At 41.9% G+C, this 17,307-nt stretch overlaps 2 protein-coding genes across 4 annotated transcripts; one reads left to right on the top strand and one right to left on the bottom strand.

The window, feature by feature from the left end:
• Positions 1-611: 611 nt before the first annotated feature.
• On the top strand, positions 612-9,456 carry ints8 (integrator complex subunit 8). Of its 2 annotated transcripts, none has more exons than XM_027024636.2 (28): positions 612-728; positions 1,113-1,248; positions 1,382-1,556; positions 1,668-1,808; positions 1,948-2,019; positions 2,231-2,282; positions 2,743-2,925; positions 3,164-3,271; positions 3,385-3,540; positions 3,841-3,941; positions 4,275-4,416; positions 4,517-4,587; positions 4,786-4,961; positions 5,091-5,221; positions 5,460-5,570; positions 5,800-6,004; positions 6,097-6,218; positions 6,549-6,733; positions 7,227-7,260; positions 7,351-7,410; positions 7,525-7,586; positions 7,884-8,002; positions 8,249-8,352; positions 8,567-8,617; positions 8,695-8,768; positions 8,853-8,917; positions 9,004-9,047; positions 9,255-9,456. In XM_027024636.2, exons 2-28 carry the CDS (start codon positions 1,119-1,121, stop codon positions 9,369-9,371), a joined length of 2,991 nt encoding a protein of 996 aa, XP_026880437.2. In that variant the 5' UTR covers positions 612-728; positions 1,113-1,118; the 3' UTR covers positions 9,372-9,456. The 2 variants fall into 2 exon arrangements, with proteins under 2 accessions (XP_026880437.2, XP_026880438.2); XM_027024637.2 differs by having other exon boundaries at positions 9,004-9,037; positions 9,255-9,370.
• Positions 9,457-9,464: 8 nt separating this feature from the next.
• On the bottom strand, positions 9,465-15,334 carry LOC113586489 (G1/S-specific cyclin-E2-like). 2 transcript variants are annotated; one of them, XM_027024640.2, is made up of 12 exons: positions 15,307-15,334; positions 14,355-14,417; positions 14,202-14,271; positions 14,059-14,109; positions 13,762-13,892; positions 13,389-13,524; positions 13,032-13,178; positions 12,755-12,850; positions 12,402-12,536; positions 12,206-12,317; positions 10,772-10,929; positions 9,465-10,555 (listed from the first exon to the last, which is right to left on the bottom strand). In XM_027024640.2, exons 2-12 carry the CDS (start codon positions 14,366-14,368, stop codon positions 10,466-10,468), a joined length of 1,140 nt encoding a protein of 379 aa, XP_026880441.2. In that variant the 5' UTR covers positions 14,369-14,417; positions 15,307-15,334; the 3' UTR covers positions 9,465-10,465. The 2 variants fall into 2 exon arrangements, with proteins under 2 accessions (XP_026880441.2, XP_026880440.2); XM_027024639.2 differs by lacking the exon at positions 15,307-15,334 and having other exon boundaries at positions 9,466-10,555; positions 14,355-14,593.
• Between the last annotated feature and the right edge of the window lie 1,973 nt (positions 15,335-17,307).

Genomic DNA, 17,307 nt, shown 5'->3' with positions numbered 1-17,307 from the left:
AATACAATAACAAAATTACGAACGCTTTCGATCGACAGGAGACCATGTTTGCGATTAAAACCACATCAAAGAAATTTGGTGTCTACAACCCATTCCTTGAAATAAGTAGGGGCTATAAACAGTTTTAAAATGTCAGGTGGCTTACCATGATTCGGATCACCTGGACAAAACTGGCCGGGCGTTCAAGGTCAGTTGTAATATTTTTATTTATAAATGTAAACAAGGAATGAGATTAAGAATTTGGCTTTTCATGCGTATGACATTATAGAACCTGTTTTTATAAATTACATGTTTTTATATATAAATCACACGTTGCCTAAATTAAAATTACATCAACAAAATTAATTACAGGAAACGCAACTTCAACTTATTTCAACTGTTACAACTATATTAACAACAATAAGGTTATTATAAAAACAATTCAAAAATATATATTTTGTCTGTTTATGTAGCTATAAATTCCGAAACAATGTTGGCGTGAAGGCGGAACCTGACAAGGCGCTTTAACTTTTTCTCATAGAACATGTTGACAGTGGTGCACTGGCCACTCCAATGCAATAGGTGGCGGTACGTTTGTTTTTAAACTGATAATGAATTACACAAAGAAAAAAAATGAAGCTGTGAATGAGTGTTTCTTTGATCAGATATATTCATGGTGTATTTCTCTTTCATGTTTTTTATTGCACAGTTAACAAATTTAAAGCCTTTGTCCATAGAATATAAGTACGGTGAGTTGATTTTCTTAACCTACTTACCTTCTACTTTACGTTCGTTATGAGATCTTAATGGTCTTGGCTATGGTCTTGGCTATGGTTAGCCTACGGTAGCCAAAACAAAGTTTTAACTGCGAAAATACTGCAGGTCGTCAGTGTATTAATCTGGAATTGTACGTGCTGGCAACGGCACCACATGATTAGTTGCTACTGTCGTAACTAGCTAGCTAAGTCTTATCACACTGTAGTTGTACGTTTGAATATATATGATGAGTAAATTAAAGGTAAGAATTCTGTTATTTTGCTTTATCTGTCCTGTTAGATCTAGTTTTGTTTTTTATTGTATTATTATTATGTACTTTGCTTTGGCATGCAACGTCTGTGCATTTTGTACACCAGGTAAACATGAGTGCCGAAGCTGCAGACAGAGAGGCAGTAAGCGGCAGTCGGCCAAACACGCCACCGCAGACCTCCTGGTTCGAATTTATTCTGGATCCCTCATTAATAGAGCAGCATTTGGAGAAAGCAAACCCTGGTCAGTAGTGTCTCAAAATTCACATAAACAAAAATGGAGTTTATTGACTGGCTTTTTCTTTTTCTTTGTCATATTTGATTGACTTGGCTCACATATTGTAATTCCAAATTTTCCCCTCGTGTTATACCAACAGACCCTTCTGCGGTACATCTTGTAATCCAGTTCCTAGAACAAGCCTCCAAGCCTTCGGTTAACGAACAAAACCAGGTCCAGCCGCCTGTGGACAACCGACGAAACCGAACTCTGAAACTGCTCGCTCTCAAGGTTGCCGCACATCTGAGATGGGATTTGGACGTGCTGGAGAAAGGGTCTGTAGTAACACACCAAAGACTGACTGCATGTTCAGAGTTGTGTTCTCAGAAGGTGCAAATTTACTAGGTCGCCTTGTCCCCATTAATGCTGAGCGTGTGTGCCGTCAGCTTGACCACTCCGGTGCTCAACATGCTGCTGAATGAACTACTGTGTGTGAGTAGAGTGCCTCCTGGGGTCAAACACGTGGACCTGGACCTGCCCACTCTGCCTCCCACCACTGCCATGGCAGTTCTGATCTACAATCGCTGGTGAGTTCGGGATTCGGGTCTTCGAGGTTGTCGCATTCTATATGAAACTGTATTGTGTGTGGTCATGTGCTGAGCGATTTCTGGGCTGTAACGTTGTCTCTCTCTCTCTCTCTCTCTCTCTCTCTCTCTCTCTCTCAAGGGCAATTCGTACTATAGTGTTGAGCAGTTTTCCTGAGAAACAAGCCAAGCCCGGACCCCATCAGCTCAACATGTGCGTATGTCACAGCTGGCTCAAAAGTGCAGTCAGTTTCTAAAACACAGGTGTGGTCTAGGTCTGAGCTTCATAATGAGTTTAGATAACCCTGTTTAGTCAAAAAAAAAAAGCCTCCCCTCTTTCTGTCTGACCAATCCTAGGTGTCTAGTTTATTGTCAGGTGATTTGCTCTTGGATCAACTTTCTGTTGTTTACTTTTTTTCTGCCAGGATGAATCTTGTTCAACAGGAGAAGGAATTGACAGACAACATACTGAGTGTGGTAAGAGCTTGAGTGCCGACTCCTACAGTCGCTTCCTAGACATTTACATTTAGCTGACGCTTTTATCCAAAGTGACTTACAATTACGACTGAGAACAACTTCAGCAATTGAGGGTCAAGGGGTCTTGCTCAGGGGCCCAACAGTGGAAGTGATGGGGCTTGAAGCAGCAAGCTTTCAATTACAAGTCAGGTACCTTAACCCTTGAGCTACCACTGATGTGCTTTAAACATAAGCTTGCACTAAATGATGATATTTTCAGTGGGGAGGATTAGCATAGCACCCGTGACTGTCCCACCTGAATTTTAGTGTGTCAGCATCTTCTTTTTTTTTATTTTTTATTTTTTTTAAAGACCATTTAAAAATGTGGTCTATGGTCTACTGTATGCCATGTCTTCAGCCTCTGTTAAATGTTCCGCCTCAATGTGGGCCTCGTCTCACTGTTCTCATCTTGGATCTCCAGCTGAAAGAACAGGCGACAGACTCTATAATGGTGCTGGAGGGAGCCCTGAACATCAAGAAGGATTTTTATGTCCACACTCTGCGCACCCTGGACCTGTTGGCTGCTGATCCGAGTGCAGCCAACGGAGAGACGGAATCGTCCACCGCTGGCCTCAGGATTAGCGCGGACGAGCTCCACTGTCAGGTGCGTTACACCTGCCATGGTTCAGACTTGAAACACTTATTTATTGCAGGTGTGGCACAAAAGGTGTTGTGCCAAAAGCAGTTGCTCTTTTAAATGTTCCTGGAGATGTATGGAAACGTTTGTGTGCAATTTTGAACTCTTCCCAGTCCCAAGATCTAGCCTCATAATATCAATGGAACTGACAGACATTTGTTTAATGTTTTGGGGTTTGGTAAAGAGAGGTCGTTCTGTCTTGCAGGTTCGTTATGATTTAGGAGGAATTTACTTTCAGCAAGGCTGTTCCGATCCCTCGGCCTATGTGAAAGCCCAGGAGCACTTCCGCAAAACAAGGGAACTGCTGGCAAAGGTAACTAAAATGCACTTGGTCCTCTTAAATGACGTCTGTGCGTGTCCTTTAATTTTCTTCGATTGGCTCTGAGAATTGCAGACATGCCTTCCAAAACATACATTATATTGCAGCTGAACTCGGAGCCGTTGCATTGTCACCTGGATGAGAAGCGGCTGGCCGGCTACTGGACAGCATGCAGGGCCCTTACTGGGTCCTCGGATCCCAGTGACAGCCAGCTCACCCCTTATGGCCTCATTAACAACTTGATCAGGACCCACAACTACCAGGTCAGACTATGATCAGGCAGGCATTCTCCTTTCTGCACACCATGCACTGTGGTGGTAAGGAACTCCCAAGTACGAGTAATCGTACTTGTCCTCTCTCCTCAGACTGGTGCGTCATCTTGAGTCTCCTAAATTAAATGATTCATTATTATTTTTTAAATGCAGCCTGGTGCACTTGGTACAGCCCATGTGTGACTCTGGAGCATGTTTTTGTTTGTCTGTTTTAGATTGTATTTTATTTCATTCACGAGAGAGCTGCCTCAGCTCAGTGTTTTTTGCACGTGTCTGTTTTCACGGTTGCAGGCTTTGATCGAGGCCTTTATCAAAGACAACGTCACACGAACCCTCCCCAACAGCTTCCGGCACTCCGTGCAACTGGAGCTTTCTCATAGAGTTCAGCAGGGGTGAGCGGCTTGTCACAGTAGCCTTGGAGGGCACTGCCCGTGTGTGCCGTCTTTTGATGCAGATCAGTTGAAAGCCATGAAGAATGAGTCGACTGAATTTACATTTATGGCATTTAGCTGACACATTTATACAGAAAAAACCTTACAATTATGAATGAGTACAACTTGAGCAATTGAGAGTTAAGGGCCTTGCTCAGGAGCCCAACAGTGGCAACTTGGCAGTGGTGGGGCTTGAACCAGCAACCTTCCGATTACGAGTCAAGTACCTTAATCACTAAGCTACCATTGCCCTGTGTGAATCTTGGCGCTGGTGTGTGTGTATGTTGAGCACAGGGACAAGGCTCTGGAGGAGGTGTGCCACAAACTGTGCATTTGCAACGCAGTGCGGGACGCCCTGGAGGGCCAGGTGCTCAGCATGCGCTTCCAGCAGCTGCTGCTGAGGCCCAGCAAAAGGACCATTGCCTTCCTGCTGGAGGTACGTAGCCTGCCCCCCTGTCACTATCAAACGAGAGTACCTCATGTCTGGCTCACACCAGCAAATGCTTTTATTCCTGGGTGGACCTCTCTTATTGTAGGTATGTTTGAGGTCACTGGATAAGGAGCATACTTCAGAGGCATCCAGAAGGAAAATGGCCTTGTTCCTCAAGTCAGTATTCTTAATTGATCTAAACAACCTTCTTAAGTAAAGCACAAGTGTAATTAGTTAAAGTTGTTTCATGAGTAATTGGTTCAAAGAAGCAGTTGATCTGCAGATTTTCTGCAAAGTCAAAATGTCCAATGCAATGTCCAATGTTCTGCACAGCATAGAGGCAGCATGTTTAGTCCTGAGACTGTTTGTGCCCAGGAGCCTTTGCGAAAGGCTGGAGGAGGTGCCACTGGCCTACATGGTGTCATCCCACAAGCTCTTCATGGAGCTGCTCCAGGATGAAGAGAAGAAGACCTTGCTGGACCAGATGAGGAAGCGGTCAGCCACGGTGAATCTCAGCGCTAAGCCGCTGCCCTCTTTTTACGACATCCCAGGTACGCTAGTCACCAGAGTATGACGGCGATCTCATACAACGTTACGGGTATGACCATCACGTTACCCATGCAAGTTTTGAATCTTTCTTTATTGGTTATGCACGTTTTCTTGTATGCACCCGTTCGCAGCGTCTGCAAGTGTGAACGTCGGCCAGCTGGAACAACAGCTCATTCTCTCGCTGGACACCCGGCAAATTCGACAGATCCTCATTGAGCTCCACGGCATGGCCGAGCGCGCCTTCTGGAGGGTCAACAGCAAGGTCAGGAAGGGTCAATGTTTAGGGGTCAAAGGTGCTGTGCAAAACAGATTTGTGACATTGCTCTTTTACAGCAGGTATGTCAGGTAATCCAGTGAAAAAATAGAATGTGGGTTAGAATAGAAACATTTTTATAGGTTTTTTTTTTTAAACATGACCTGCGACCTTTTGACATCCATACGACTTTACATTTACATTTTCATTTAAAAGTCTTTCCCCTGCTTCCTTTATTTTCTTCTAGTGGGAAGTTCCAGCAAACTACATAAACGTCATACTGGCCATTAAGGACAACCTCACACGGGACCTTGTCTACATCCTTATGGCCAAGGGTCTTCACTGTGTAACAATAAAGGTGTGCCAACTTAAACATCATCAGTATGTGCTGACTATATGGAAATTTGGAATCTAGATGCATACTAAATTCTTTTCTCTGAATAAAAAGTCGATTTATTTATTTAAAAAAATGTAATAAAATTTCTGGAGTTGTGATTGCTGAAATGATCCAGATCGGAAACCTAATTTTGAGACCAGTTTTTTAGACTAGTGTTTTTCTAGAAGCTCCTATTTCCCAAACGTTCCAGGACTTTGCTCACGGGCGACAGCTGTTCTCCGCCTGCCTGGAGCTGGTGACGGAGTTCTCGCCGAAACTACGTCAGGTGATGCTCAACGAGACACTGCTGCTGGAGGTGCGGGCGCACGAGGCCGCTGCAGCTGAGGGCAACGCGGAGAGACCCCCTCCGGACCTGGTCAGCAGGGTGCGCGGCTATCTGGAGATGAGGATCCATGGTAAGACGAGCTCCGCCCATCCCCTGTCCTAGGAGCTCATTGGATGTCGATTGCATCAGTTTAGAAATGAGGAATGGCATAATGTGTTTCAGATATCCCACTCAGGCAGGTTGTCGGGGAGGAATGTGTGGCCTTCATGTTGAACTGGAGAGAGAATGATTACTTAACGCTGCAGGCGCCTCAGTCGCTGGTGAATAACAACCCTTACATTAAGGTAAAAGCAAATTACTTACTGGCACCTCCCCGCACCCCCAGGAAATCAGGAAAATGGTGTACGCCAGTGCTCAGAACAGTGTTCTGTATTCTGGGATTCTGTATTCTGGGATATTCTGTACACTGGGATTTTTTAAAAGCAGTTTTTGTTTTAAACTACCTGGCACAGGGTGCTGTCCTTAAAGAAGCCTTAATTTGCTAAATGCATGATGTCTAAATGCATGAGGCAGTTTTCCCTTGCCTTGTGCGCGTGTTGCTGGGAGGCTCATGGCTTCCTAGAACAGGAGCTGAGATTTCTCGCCCTAATGTTTCCACGTTTCTTCCTGAGTAGCTGGGCCAGTTGCTGGCCTCCACATGCAAGGAGCTCCCAGGTCCTAAAGAGAGCCGGCGCACAGCTAAAGAGTTGTGGGACACAGTGGTGCAAATCTGCAGCGTCTCTAGCCAACACAAGCGGGCCAGCGATGGCCGCGTCAGCCTCATCAAACAGAGGGAGGCCTCACTCGGCGTTCTGCCCAGGTGAGAGTCGACACACACTTGGCTTCTGGTGATGGAAGATGATAACATGAGGTTCGGCACGATTTGAATTCATGATTTAAGATGGGCAATTGAATACCTATTCTTCAAGAAGAATATGATATTTTTTTCCCCACACAAATATATCAATAGAGCCAATAGAGTAGTTAGGATGTCACTACATCTGGGGTTGACTCAAACTGTGACGCTCTTGTAAGATTTACTAATGTCAGCCCTAAAAGGCCAGAGCACTGTAATATTGTTATCCCTGCTTCAGAGATTGAGAAATTCATCAGCTGATTTAACAAGTTCCTAATGAGGTCTGTTAAGAGACCAAGAGTAGTGTATGACCCATACAGATGAGTTCTGAAGTGAGCTAGGACTAAAGGCCACCAAGTACAGTTGATAAAGTAAACTTGATGTGAAAAGTCCTTTACATCACTGACAAATGACACATTTTTTTCTGTCTCTCTCTCTGTGGTTTTCTGCCTCTCAGGAGTAAATTCATTACATTTGTCAAAAAACTGAGGGTGAGTTTGAGAATCATTGTGCATAAGTTTCAAAGCATCTAAAAACTCCTAAAACACTGCGTTATGTGAATGTTGATTTGTGTTTCCTAGGAGCCGCTGGTGCTGACTACACTCATCTCCCTCTTTGTAAGGTTGCACAGTATCGTACGGGTGAGAACGGTGACGTTGTCTGCAGTTTTGTTTCCCAATGTTAAAATCACTTCTTCCGAGCATGTGATTTTTAGATATTAAGTACTGAGTATCATATTGATGTTCCTTGTCCAGGATGACATTGTGAACGAAGTCACAGCAGAGCACCTGTCCATATGGCCCACCTCCCTGAGCAAGTGAGTCAATTCCTCAGTCAGGGACGTGCATTACCGGCTTTGTGTATTTCCTATACCCTAGTTGGAAACCACATGTTGAAAACATGAGCTGTTTTTCTGAAACAATTTACATTTGAAATATGTGTAGAAGAACAGTATGTGCGATCAACACTGGGGTTTGGATTGCTGCAGTTCTTGGTGAAGTAGACGAGGCCTCTTAATACAGTGTCAGACACTGCATCTTCCTATGATTGCACATGCTCTGAAAATGACCTTTACTGTGAGCTTATGACTGCGACAATGTTTTATGTCTCCCAGCATGCAGTCTGTGGACGTGGAAGCTGTTGTTGTGACGATGAAGGAGCTAGTTACGTACGCCCTCAGCCTCAACCCCAACAACCAGTCCTGGCTCATCACCCAGGCTGACATATATTTTGGCAAGTGCTGATTTGTAAAACATCTTTACACTTCCAAAACCTTTTTGAGCGGTTGGGTTATCTGTGGGTGACTACTAGCTTTTCATTGATATCTTCCTTCCATGTCCTGCTTAAATTCACACATTGATGCTTCAAGAAAGAAAAGGGTTTCTGAATAGCTTCTCCCACAAGACGGGAGAAGTGAGTGTCTGCCTTTTTTAAAAAAAAAACAAACAAACAAAAACTTCCCCTTCATTTTATGAGCAGTCACCAACCAGTATTCTGCTGCCATGCACCACTACCTGCAGGCGGGTACGGTGTGCTCCGATTACTTCACCAAGCCTGTTCCCCCAGATGTCTACACTGACCAGGTACCTGCATAGCCGCACATGGCCTGTGTCCTCCTCCATTATCACTCAAGTGAACAAAAGAAGTGTTTTTAGCTTAGCCCTAGGCATTTTTTAATGTTTGATCCAACCAGAAGCTTCAAATGAGTGTTACAATCTTTATGTAATACACTTTTAACTGTCAATTGCCCTATAATACAGCTATTCTAATATAGCTGTCCATAACCTGGTGTGTTAGGTTCTGAAGAGAATGATCAAGTGTTGCTCTCTGCTGAACTGCCATACCCAGGTAAGAAAAACAGCAAGCTGCATGAGATTTACTAACCCTATCCAAAAAAAAAATCATGACTGAATGTGGCTTTGCAGGTTGCTGTCCTTTGCCAGTTTCTAAGGGAAGTGGACTATATGACTGCTTTTAAAGCTCTGCAAGAGCAGAACAGGTATACAGACCCCCCCCCCCCCCCCCCCCCTTAAGTTTTGGGTGTTCTAAATTTATTAATACATTTAAACCCAACCCCTTTTAGTCACGATGCCATGGACTCATTCTACGACTACATCTGGGATGTGACCATTCTGGAGTACTTGACACGTATCCTTCCAGTTTCTTTGTATGTGTAAATCTGCTTTTCTGTACTGCTTTGAACTTGAGCTTTAATCTTTAACTGTTCTTCTCAGACATTCATCACAAACGTGGCGAGATTGAGAAAAGGCAAGTTGCTGTGAGTATTGGACACACACACACACTTCAATGGACTCTTAATAGAGCTGCACCGGAAATGAAGGACCACTGAGATCTTACTTTAGTGTCATGTAAATGAAATCCACTGCTTGCTGCAGACCAGTTACTGCAGAGTTTGTGTCCTGTATGTTTGAGGCTGAAGAAGTTCTGAAGCAGGCCCTGACCTTTTAAACTTTGATTTAAACAGATCAAAGCTATTGGGCAGACGGAGCTAAACTCTAGCAACCCTGAGGAGGTCCTGCAGCTTGCAGCTCAGAAGAGAAAGAAGAAATTTCTTCAAGCCATGGCAAAACTTTACTTTTAAAGTAAAATCTCACATGCACAAAAAAAAAAACCAAAACCCATTTCATTTTTTTTGTTTGTTTTTTTTACATACCAAAATAAATACATTTAGAAACAATTTTTGCATTTCTTTTTAAAAAAGTGACAGACTTAAAGATCTATGATGAAACTATAGCCACATTTTAAAAATAAGCTACAAATCAGAAATTGCTGAAATGGCACCACAAGGACATCAGGAAGAACTGTTTACTAGCAGTAAATTTGTTTATAAATGTTGTAAACGTAGGTATGGCTACACTTTTATGCATTCTGTCTTCCAAATTTCTCTTGCACCAAAAAAACTGCCCTGCTAGACCTAGCAATTACTAACTGGGGATTTGGGGTAACAATCATAAATATTTTATTTGCAATGCATTTAGAAATAGGTAGATTCTGTATTCTGTACACAGGTTTATCAAATACTGTACATACTTCACACAAGAAAGTCAAGTTTGCAGGAGTTCAGATAGAATAATCAATATTAATGTAATTTTAAGACACTAAATTTGGTAGTTTGGTCCTTTTTGCAGTACCATTACAACCCATTTTTGTAGTTAAAATAGTATACTGTATTGCACATTTTGTGTGGATGTATATGGTTTTAAAGGCCATGGAACCGTTACATTTCATAGACTTAGGTTGCATGCCCCAAGACATTTAAGCATATTATTAATTATACTGCCTTTTAGGAATGTTTAAATCACTTCGTGGTTTCAAACTTCAATATTGAGCATAAAGCTTCAGGGTGCAGCTTTACCACACAATGAACCAAGTAATTAAAAAACACACTTAGCAATTTCTGAAAGCTACCATCAGGGTTATGGGGACAGAAAATATAAAAAACAAACAAAAGCCCAAACCACCACCACCCCACAAAACCTGAGCATATATCTTTGCCAGACTCATTGCAGCTACTGGACGTTGCTCAGGTCATGGACTATTACAAGTTTTCCTACCCATGTTTTACAGCATTAGTCATGTCCCAGTCCGAAGGGTACAGGCAGCCTGGTACAGTAGCTGTTGGGCCTAAAAGACGTGAAACTGGTATTTGCAACCTGGTGGCAGGTGCTGATTCCCTCAGGATGTGCTGGATTTCTCAGTGCTGCTGGGTGGTGTTGGGGGAAATACACCATCCATGCGAATAGTGCATTTTTTCTGCGCTGCATGCTGTCAATGGAAAGGGAGGGGGGGTGAGCAAAGACAGGTGCGTTTAGTTCAACTGCTTTTAGCAACACGTAAAAAGAGGCCACGCTCTTTGAGCAGACTCAACTATTTGCAAACGAACAGAATGTTTTAGCCAAGAGGACGCTTAAAAACCAAGCACTGACCACCATTTCTAAAATTTGTTAATCTTTTTCCCTGTTGAATGTCAGTGTAACCCACCAGCATTGAGAGGTAGTCAATGTGAGTCTGAATGTTGTGCCTGTCATCAGAGGAAACTTTAGCAAAGTGTTTGAGCTTCACGCCGTCATAACCCATCATGACCTCAACGAAGGGGGCCATCCAGTTCACACATCCTTCCAAATCCTCCCATGTCAAACCTGCCACAGGACCAAAAAAAAAAAACAAAAACACAACAAAATCAATCCCATGCTTAGGATCCAAGTTCAAACACTGCAGCAACGGTTTCGGAAAATATTTACATTTACGGCATTTGGCTGACGATTTTCTCCATAGCAACTTACAATTATGACGGATAATTTGTGCAATTAAAAGGTTAAAAGGGCCTTGCTCCGGGGACCCAAGAATGGCAACCTGATGCTAGTGGGACTTGAACCAACAACCTCCCAATCACAAGTCGGATACCTTAACTGAGCTACCACTGCCCCTGCATATCTAGTTTTGTAGCAGCAGCGTTGTCAAACCTCAGACTTCAGGAAGGATGACCTTTATAACAACCACATCCACTCGAAGGATGTGCTGAGCTGAGGAGTTGAACTGAGTATTCTGAATCAGGGAAAATGCTAAACCCTTCAGTACGTGCTCAGACACCTCCATAGTTGGGTCTGGTGTGAGTAGATTTTTTTTTTTTTTTTAATACATTTAAATGATTAACACTTTACAGCAAAATTAGTAGTTAAACCAGCCCTCAGAGTTAATTCAATTAAATGACTTAAGTCTAGAGAACAAGATGCATCTCGTCAATGGAAACCAGTGGAGTAAAGATGAAAGTTCATAACGCTATACTGACGGAGATGCCAGGCTACAAGATTGGGTGGAAAGGCAAAATGGGATGCCAACACGTACTGACACCTTTCAGATGAGTGTCAGCACTGATGGAGTCAACAGATGGCACGGTCCAGCCATGTGCAATGAGGCTAGAGAAGAGGAACTAGTGTAGCCACAGGAAGAGAAAACTGCAGGGTTTGTACTTTCCCCACGAAGATTACCACTCCTCATACTGTGATTGTTTCACTTTTCACAGCATGTTGCAAGAACCTGCTGCAAATTGCCCAAATTCTGGACAAAACCACTTCCGAGTAATATAATTCATATACAAAAGGTCCTGCCATCTTGTAAGAGTGGTTGCTATTGGTAACCTGACTTCACCGTTTTAGGCAGTAGTTAGATGGTAAAGAATCTAACCAAATTGCATGATCACTGATCTTTCGTTAAAAGATCAGAAGATGCCCCTTAACTCTAGTCCATCAATCTCAGGGTACACACCCGAGGAACATGGACAAGAACCCTGGTGAGGTAGTACCAATATACTAGCACCAGGGATTAAATAAAATCTGGGGGGTAAGTACCTGTTGTCCATAAAATGTCAATCCAGAAATTACAAGGTTTAGGTGAAAAGTAAACCTTGGCACTTACCTGATACTTTTTGCACGATGTCAAATGATATGAAGTGGCAAAATGCTGCTGCAGCCAGCACTCCATATTTAAAGTCCAATGAGTTGATATCAAGGATGCACAAATCTAGAAGCTAAGAAAAAAGTCTTGAGAACTTAACTGCATGTGCACATGCACACACAATTTAGGCAAAATAACATTAAAATTTTTTGAATACCCGTGTGATCTGTACATAAGTCTCCTGAGAAAACTGTGGCACCAGTAGATTAGTGAAGTCATAGATTGATGCCATCTGAATGTAGAGCTTCATCCATGAAACAACTGTCTCAGGACAGAGATTCCAGTTTAAAGCCTGTCCAACATATGGATAATTTAATGTGAGCATGTGGCCAGACACTCCTTGCAACAATACCAATTACTTTTCCATATTTTGGAGAGATCCAAATAAGTTAATTCAGTAGAATTTCATATGTTATGTGTTGAACATTTTAATTTCCACATTAATATGAGAACACTGAAAACAAGACCCATTATGTCCATGGCAAGCAGGAACAGTAGACACAAACATACTTTCAACATAATAAGTTCCATTTGTAGGATTTCCTCTTCTAGACACGCTCCATCTGTGACATAGGCCAACTCCATAATTTTAGGTGGATATATTTCCTGAAGGAAAGTGCAACATTTAGCTACATTCCACTCCTTCATATATTGAAATAACTTCAGAAACAAACAAACAAACCAACCATTCTTATATGTTGCATGCCCTTTAGCACAACACAATAAAGAGGTCACCTAGGCAGACCTCTAGAATCAGGTTTAAAGTACTTCATAACTAGATCTTTACCTCAATTTTGGAGGCAATGAAGAGTGCAGTGATGCCAATAAGCTGCAGCCTCTCCTTCTCCACGTCTTCTTGGGTGAGCATGAATCTGTCAAAGAAGTCTTGCGCCAGGTAGAACGTCTGTCTGTGAAGCACATATGCCTCACACACCTGGAAATAGAGGCTCAAATTCACCATGAGAAGGAGGGGGGGGATTTCACCACATGCATTGATAGATGAGACAGATGTTTACTTCAGTGACATGCCCTTCAGAAAGACTATTATGGGATGTAATAGGCCAATAGTCTAATATGGGAAACACTGAAAATGGTGAACTGTGAAGTATGTCAGAGTACAAGGTCTGACAACTAAGGTAAGTACCTCCATGAGCCAATCAAGCAGGACAGCCCTCATCTTGGGCTGGAGCCTGGGATGCCTCTCCATGCAGGTCTTGCTGTGTTTGTATGTCATCTCCTTACTCACCATCTTAATCCACACATCTTCTGACCTTCCCCAACTGACATGAGAACATGTAGAAAATGGATTAATATGCAGCACAAATTGCATCTAAAGTATTCAAGTGGCAAGAGAAATGAGTATGTGTGTGGACACTGTTGTTCCCATGCCTTTTTAAAACTTGTTTGGCAACACAGAGGTAATGAACACTTAAATGTCAGAAAAATATTCAGTAACCTAACCCTTGCCAAAATTTACAACCAAAAAGACAACAGTAAAGCCATACTGAATAACTGACCTGAGTTCAGGCAGCGGAGATGGCCGAGCACGCTGGAATGAGCTTGACTGGCCAAATGAGTCCTGAAGCCCCTCCATGGGGGCTGCCATGAGAACCTGAGCTCTACACACTGCCTCTTGGGCTTGCAAGTTCTAAATAGTGGAGACAGTTGTAATTATATTGATCAAAACCAGCAACAACCCCCCCCCCCCCCCATCAAAAATGCAAGTCTAGCTTCAGTTCACCTCACCAACCAATAACCAATATTCTAGTTTCTAGTCAAGCTTTTTATGGACTGTGGCCATGCTAGTCACATACCTGTGTTTCACCATTTAGCCTCTTGGTTAGTGTTTTCTTTCTGCTGCATTGCTATTATGTAAATCACACAGAAATTAATTGAGGGACAACCATAACTTGGTTTAATTTAGGCATTATTAAAAAGGACTGCAAGATCTACGCACCTTTTTAATTTTTGCTACCTTGTCTGTATGCGTGGTTCCATTTTCAGCTCTAGCTTGAAGGCGTCCACTGCTAGAGTAGAACTGCGTTCAGTTTACGATGCATGTCGGCTAGATGGAAAAGTAATGACGGAACTAACCAAAGACTCATCTTACCTTCGCCTCGTCATGATAATGGCTTCTGCTGTAATTTCGTCTTTGATGGAAGAAACAGTTATTCTGAAAGACGGAAGCATACATTAACGCGGGATATGAAAATCGTCTTGGCTAAGCTCTCTCTCTCTCTCATAAACCAGTCCGAATGAAAACAATGGCAGCAGACCAGATTCTGTAGATAAGTATACTTTCTTGTCATCTAACTTAACTTTCTAATATGGTTTGCAATATACACAACAATCCGAATGATATTCTGGAGTATAATTATGAACAAATAGAGACACAGTATAGCAGTTTATCTATAAATTCGGAAGCTTGTACGCGCCAAAATTAACCCGGGCGGGTGCAGATAATCAACAGGATTTGGAAACACTACGTTTCCTTAAGACCAAACCAGCTACATTTGAAAAAGGTACATCCTATTTACCCAGTCTGCAAATGAATATGCCACGCTGCTTACTCTAGAGTATAGATGCATAAAATACATGTACCATTGCATAATTTTATTTGCCTCAGAGTAACTTGTTTTCCCCCCCATTCCATATTGTCCCTCCAAATCTACAGCTAGTGCCAATGAGCAAACCTATTGTGAATGCAGTTTCAGTTAGCATGCTGAATATATAACCAAAATTAATTTTTGTATATAATCGATAAAAAAACTGCGTGACTACTGTGTAGTTTATAGCTAACTATTTAAGACAGATAGAAAGATAGCGTTAAATTGGGTTAGTTTAATGTAAACCCATTGGCCCGCAAAGCTATCCGGCTAGCTAGCTAGATTACAGCCTCTACAAATTAATTTTGCGCGATTTAGCTAACTGGCTAAAAACAGAACGATGCAGAATTACAGCTAATGTTTATTTAGGCACATTGTAAAATAAAACAGCTGAATGCTTAATAATGTAAAAACTCGATCTAGCAGGACGCAGTAAATACATTAAGCCCAGCTTACCTCTCGCAAACCGCGGAGTGAATGACTCGCGCCGGCGCCAAGTGTTTATATTGGGAGTCGCTCTGTTTCCATTGCGCATGTGTTCCCGCTTTTTAGTGTCCACTGTTATATACTTGATGTCGTCGAATCGAAGAGTGTTTTGTGTATTAAAGCACATTGCCTTGTCTAAAATTCCTCCAATTAACTGCAACATCAGTTACAGAGCGAATGTTAATATAATTGTCGTTATAAGGTTTGGGCCGAAAAATATTTTTAAAGCTATTTAGCGGTGCAATAAAAGTGAAGGATTTTGCAGAACTATAATTTCCCTAATTCTTTTACAATTGGTTTTAATTTCAATATAACCGTAATTTTGCCAGCGACGTAGAATATCACTATTAACCTAAGATTTTAGCCGTCCTTACTCGGTAGGAGGAGCTAGGATTATAGCAACCAATAGACGAGCGAGTTTCTGTGGCCACGTGCGTTTCACCCAGAACGTAAACAAACTTGCTGTATTTCCGTGAGAGTCTGAAGAGACAGTACTGCTTGCTTATATGTCCCGCTCCGACTCACGTTCTTTTGTCTTTCGCTGCGTTGTCTCGGAATTTACGTGTGCCATTAAAAACAGTGTAAAGAGACACACTTCGGTGTATAACTGAACGTTGACACGTACGTGGGCGCACGTTTGTTCATTTTTTACTTACTATGAATCGATGGAAGCTATTCTTGATAAACTATAAGATAGATTACCAAGTCTTTGCCATCGCTTAACTGTAAACTACATCTACACGCCTAACGTTCGTAACCCCCTTTTTTCCGCTTTTCTTTCTAAAGTGGGAAAAGTTGGTTGCAGTTGGTTAAAAGGGTTGTCTTTATATCATCGCTCTTGCTAAGTGTATTATCAGTCTAGTGTAAAACCTATCTTTACTCGTCATTATGCTATTAACAATTTGCTGTGGCTAGTAGCTATTACTAAAATGCTGGATGTCTGAACCCTGACCAATTAACCAAAACTTCTAGTCAGCTAGACTATTAAAATTACATTAGTTGATTGAATGTGTGTACCAGTGGAAGTAGATTTAGTAGTGAACAAAGATAACTAATATAAACCAAAACTGAAAATAAAATAGCATAATAAGAGTAGTTATCGTCACATAAATTCTGAATGCTTGTAAGCTTCATAGACTTATGGACTCTTCATAGAGTCATGGATTTTTTGCTCGCTGTGTATTGATTAATATCTCAAGTACTCCGCCCCAGAGTATTCCTGGGACGCTAAGGAGTACACCCTTTGTGTAAGAAATCAGAATGAGTAAGGAGGACAAGAACCATTGACTTTAAGACCAAGTATTTCAGTGTGCGTTGATGTAAATTTAGCGTGTACAATACTGCCATCTAGAGTTCTGACGACATAAATTCATGCCTCAGTACAAGACAAACGGCCTATAATGGAGCTACCCAAAAATGAATACAGTTCAGAAAATCTAGTCTTCTTTAATTGTTTAAAACATGTATGTTTTACTGGGTCCCCTTAAAAGAACCGTGTTTTTAACAACAACTACGATAATAATAATTATTACTATTATTATAACTGGTTAGCAGCAATCTTTGAATATGCCAGGTCATTTAGACATTTACATTTACAGCCTTTAGCAGACACTCTTATGCAGAGCAACTTACAAAAGTGCTTTGCCATTTACTCATAGAATATATCGGTACAGTAGGTTAGCGTCCAACATACTAATGAACTAGAACACTGTAGAATACAGAGATCAATGCTGAAACCTCGAAGTACAAAATACATAAGCTCTATCTTAAGCAATGATAAATGCAGTAAACAATATGTGCTAGAGTTAACATAAACAATACCCTACAATAAGTACTAATTAGTCAGTCAACATGGGAGCAGGGTCAGTTGTCCTTTAAATATTCTGCAAATAGATGGGTCTATCTTTAGTGGGTATCGGGTCCTAATGTGTGGCAGAGAAACATTTCCCACACCATCAGCCAAAACTGTGT

The sequence above is a fragment of the Electrophorus electricus genome, chromosome 4 (assembly GCF_013358815.1).
Source record: "Electrophorus electricus isolate fEleEle1 chromosome 4, fEleEle1.pri, whole genome shotgun sequence".
NCBI lineage: Eukaryota > Metazoa > Chordata > Actinopteri > Gymnotiformes > Gymnotidae > Electrophorus > Electrophorus electricus.
The sequence above is the reverse complement of the archived record's forward strand: the minus strand, read 5'-3'. Positions and strand labels throughout refer to the sequence as shown.

Excerpts from the sequence above, each read along its gene's own strand:
- ints8 (XM_027024636.2), top strand. The coding sequence starts at position 1,119 with ATGAGTGCCGAAGCTGCAGACAGAGAGGCAGTAAGCGGCAGTCGGCCA. Across the intron at positions 1,557-1,667 it reads TTGGACGTGCTGGAGAAAGG|CTTGACCACTCCGGTGCTCA; the intron begins GTCTGTAGTAAC and ends GTGTGCCGTCAG. Across the intron at positions 4,962-5,090 it reads CTCTTTTTACGACATCCCAG|CGTCTGCAAGTGTGAACGTC; the intron begins GTACGCTAGTCA and ends ACCCGTTCGCAG.
- LOC113586489 (XM_027024639.2), bottom strand. The coding sequence starts at position 14,434 with ATGCTTCCGTCTTTCAGAATAACTGTTTCTTCCATCAAAGACGAAATT. Across the intron at positions 10,930-12,205 it reads CATCGTGCAAAAAGTATCAG|GTTTGACATGGGAGGATTTG; the intron begins GTAAGTGCCAAG and ends GTCCTGTGGCAG. Across the intron at positions 10,556-10,771 it reads TTGACTACCTCTCAATGCTG|CATGCAGCGCAGAAAAAATG; the intron begins GTGGGTTACACT and ends TTCCATTGACAG.